Source organism: Anastrepha obliqua, chromosome 1, assembly GCF_027943255.1.
Source record: "Anastrepha obliqua isolate idAnaObli1 chromosome 1, idAnaObli1_1.0, whole genome shotgun sequence".
Taxonomy (NCBI): domain Eukaryota; kingdom Metazoa; phylum Arthropoda; class Insecta; order Diptera; family Tephritidae; genus Anastrepha; species Anastrepha obliqua.
In genome coordinates this window covers 80,417,115-80,420,841 of record NC_072892.1, presented here as the reverse complement: position 1 = coordinate 80,420,841, position 3,727 = coordinate 80,417,115, and the positions used below count along the sequence as shown (strand labels likewise).

The window sequence follows — 3,727 nt, the reverse complement described above, 5'->3', positions numbered from 1 at the left end:
TAACATCGGCCTTTGAAATTTATTCTGCTGTTCTGTTTATTCATTGTTGCATAAGTAGAAATACATTCTGTGTATACCAGTATCTAGCTCACAAACTTTTTTAGATCCATACACAGTAGTCCAGTCATTTGGTAAGAAAAAGGAAGTTACCTGGAAAGTTTTCAGGGAGTTTTCAAACTAGGTAATTTTCATAGATTTTGGCATGCTCTTTTCGAATTCCAACATTGTCACCTCGTATCTCCGATGCTAGCGCCGCCATATTGAAAAAATGTTTTTTTTTTACAATATCTCCATTCCGACGCATTTTATGAGAAAAACATATGTATACAAAATTAAACTAGAGATAATTTCCTACATTTTATGTTATTACGATTTTTTTATAAAATCGACAGTTTTTGGCGCACGAGCGCTACAAAGTAATATTCATCTACACCACCACGATTTTTCGTATATTTCTCTACAATAATCTTCTACTATAGCAGATTTTAGAAAAGCAGGTATAAGGGTAATGTGTCGCCTTTGCTGAAGGGTCCTTTTCTCTTTCGACCTTCAACGAAACATCTGTCGGTAGAACTGAAGAAAAGTATCTAGTTTAGACTGAGTCATCGGTATACGTTTATCGTTTTACAGTGTAGTTTGTGTTTTTAGAGTCATGGTTTCTGATGAAAGAAATTGTTTTATTTGTGATAATCCATTATTAGAAAATGAAACAATTGAAGTGAAGGAAAAAGGATTGGAGACTTTTCGTAAATCAAGTGTTAAAAGAAATGACAATAAAGTTAAATTTTGGCGGGAATAAAATCGATAGTGGTTCATGATGTATGTCGAAAACGATACAACAATGAAAAGTTAATCGATGCATCATTGCGTAGAGGAAGTGATGTGACGCCACCTCAACTACCACTGAGATCCTCGCACCCAACATTTTTTTTCAAAGACCTGATGAAATAACAGCAGAGTTTACAGTTTATGTAGGTGAATATTACTTTGTGGCGCTCGTACGCCAAAAACTATCGATTTTATAAAAAAATCGTAATAACATAAAATGTAGGAAATTATCTCTAGTTTAATTTTGTATACATATGTTTTTCTCATAAAATGCGTCGGAATAGAGATATTGTAAAAAAAAAATTTTTCAATATGGCGGCGCTAGCGTCACAGATACGAGGTGGTAAAGTTGAAATTCGAAAATTATAATTATATATTATATAGAATACAAATTATCCAGTTTCAAAACTCCCGCAAAACTCTCCAGGTCAAACTACCAGATGACTGGACTACAGCCGAAAATAGTTGACTTCCCAAAACGATATTCATAATTAAATCCGAGCAACGTTTTTCTGATTGCATGCTTTCCTGTGAATACCCTGCAGGGAAAATCCAAATACCAGATACTGGTATTAAATAAGAGAAATCATACTAGTTCGCCATTGACTAGAATAATATCAATAGTAAAATTATTAATTGGTCCACACCTCAGTTGATTTTTTTATACCATATAACAAAGTTTAAAACTTATCTATGGAAATTCCAATGCGCGATGACTAGAGGATTATGTATTTACTATATAAGTGGATTTTCATTAATACACCCATTTGAAAAACATTATATCCAAGTCTATCAAATAAAGGCATCAACTAATTAATATTTGTCTGAATGAAATTTATTTACCTTATGTGGCCTCGCTCACAAGTCAGTAAGATTAGAGATAAAGATGTTTAATATTGCTACACAAGCGCAGTATAAAGCGGAAAGAGAAATACATATATATATCCCACTCATTTTTACATAATAATGTAATATTACTTACTTTTAACAAAACCAAATTTTTCTACGAAAACTCCTGGGTACTCGCTGAAAAATTCTCGCAGCAGCCGGACACATAAAATTAACTTATTTTATGTTAAAATTAATTTTATTTATGTAAGTTAATACCTTACATTTTATTTCTTTATTAGTTTTTTTTTTTGAGGAATTCGATTTGATTCTTTTAGGGTTTACTTATAATGAACCAATTTTTGAATGTTGAACGAATTACTATAATTGAAAGAAGTTTCATTTAATTTTACGAAAAAACGAATTCCGTATATACTTTCAATATGAAAGAGAATATTAGAAAACGTTGGAATGGAATTGAATATACATATGTTTTTTTTATATACTGTATTCGAATGGAATTGAAAAGATGTTGTTATCTAAACTGGTCTACAACTAGTTATTTTAGAAATAGATTGAATTAGATTTTTTTTTTTCGGCTAATATGAACTGGTATTAGCTGATGCATGAGCGGACAATTGACATTTCGTAGGGCGTCAAAGTGTTAAAAATATGACTTGCTAACATGTAAAAAGATACAACACGAACTGCCGTACCTGAAAAGTGAATTGGAAGTATTCTAGTTGACAACTAGTATTTCTAGTCGGGTATTGGTAAGTGACAACCACTGGTACACGCATCCGGCTTTATATATGAAACAAATTTCAGAAAAACTGACTGATGTCTTTCGAGGATTGCTGTTTGAATTAAATAGCTTAAAATAGCTTACTCCAGAAAAAAATATTGTGTACTTTAACTGAATCTTAGGGTCCTAGATTTAATGCAAATAAAAATAAAAATACATGTGTTCAATTCCGCTTCTGCTTTAATTTCAAAATATATTCGTAACACATAAATAAGAATAACATCAACTAAACTATTTCATACAATCGTTCATTCATTTAGATAAATATTCATAATGGTTCTAGTTTTTAATGGTGGTACTTTAATACGGCTGGTGCGGCATACGATGTGTAATGTGCGGCTGGAGCAGAGTAATGAGCAACTGGAGCACTGTAGTGAGCTACAGGAGCGGCATAGTGAGCAACTGGGGCAACAGTCTTCACCACAGCTGGAGCGGCATGGTGAACAACTGGAGCGGCGTAGTGAGCAACTGGAGCGGCATAGTGAGCAACTGGGGCCACAGTTTTTACAACTGGAGCGACAGCAACAGCCTTCACAAGTGGTTCACGATTTACGACAGCATTGAAACCATTCACTGAATCCGAAGTATATTGGACGGTACGTTTGTATCCATCAGCATCGATGAGCGAGTATTCACCACGAACTACATCACCATCACGTTCCTCCACTTGGCTCTTGGAATCACCAGTCAGTTTGTCGTCAACGCCATACGAGAATTTGTATTGTGGATGAGGATCGTATTCCTCCGATTTGACCACAACCTTTTGAGCGACGGCAACAGGTGCGGCATGGTATGCAACAGAGGCTGGTGCTGCGTGGTAAACCGGCGCAATGGGTGCGTATCCAGCGCTGGCAACAGCGACGAAAGCGAGTGCGAATACAAACTGTAGAGAAAAAACAAATTAGGTTCATTACTATAAGTACTGACAAGCAATTGGAGAATGTTATATTATACCATTGCGAGTTTGAAATTTACCTTGAATGCCATATTTCGGATATGTGTTGAATAGTTTCGTAACTAAAGACTGGGTTCTTTGTCGCTACGATAGCAAGAAGTGAATGATACCAAATATCCGTCAGCGAACCTTTTTTATACTGTGCACCTGTTGAGTTAATGGTTGGTCATTTCTTTTGTCCAAATCCTATTTAATTGATGTGTGTGTGTGAATATATGTGGATATATGTACGCATGAATGTTTTTTACGGGCCGGCTCATTGGCTAAACACTAACAAACTGGTGCGATTTTTGTATGTAAAAGTTGACTTG

General features: G+C 34.8%; 1 protein-coding gene across 1 annotated transcript; it reads right to left on the bottom strand.

Moving 5' to 3' along the window:
* Positions 1-2,737: 2,737 nt before the first annotated feature.
* LOC129245239 (larval cuticle protein A2B-like) lies at positions 2,738-3,505 on the bottom strand. The gene is made up of 2 exons (XM_054883286.1): positions 3,437-3,505; positions 2,738-3,344 (listed from the first exon to the last, which is right to left on the bottom strand). The coding sequence occupies exons 1-2, from the start codon at positions 3,446-3,448 to the stop codon at positions 2,748-2,750; spliced, it is 609 nt and encodes a 202-aa protein (XP_054739261.1). The 5' UTR covers positions 3,449-3,505; the 3' UTR covers positions 2,738-2,747.
* Positions 3,506-3,727: the final 222 nt, after the last annotated feature.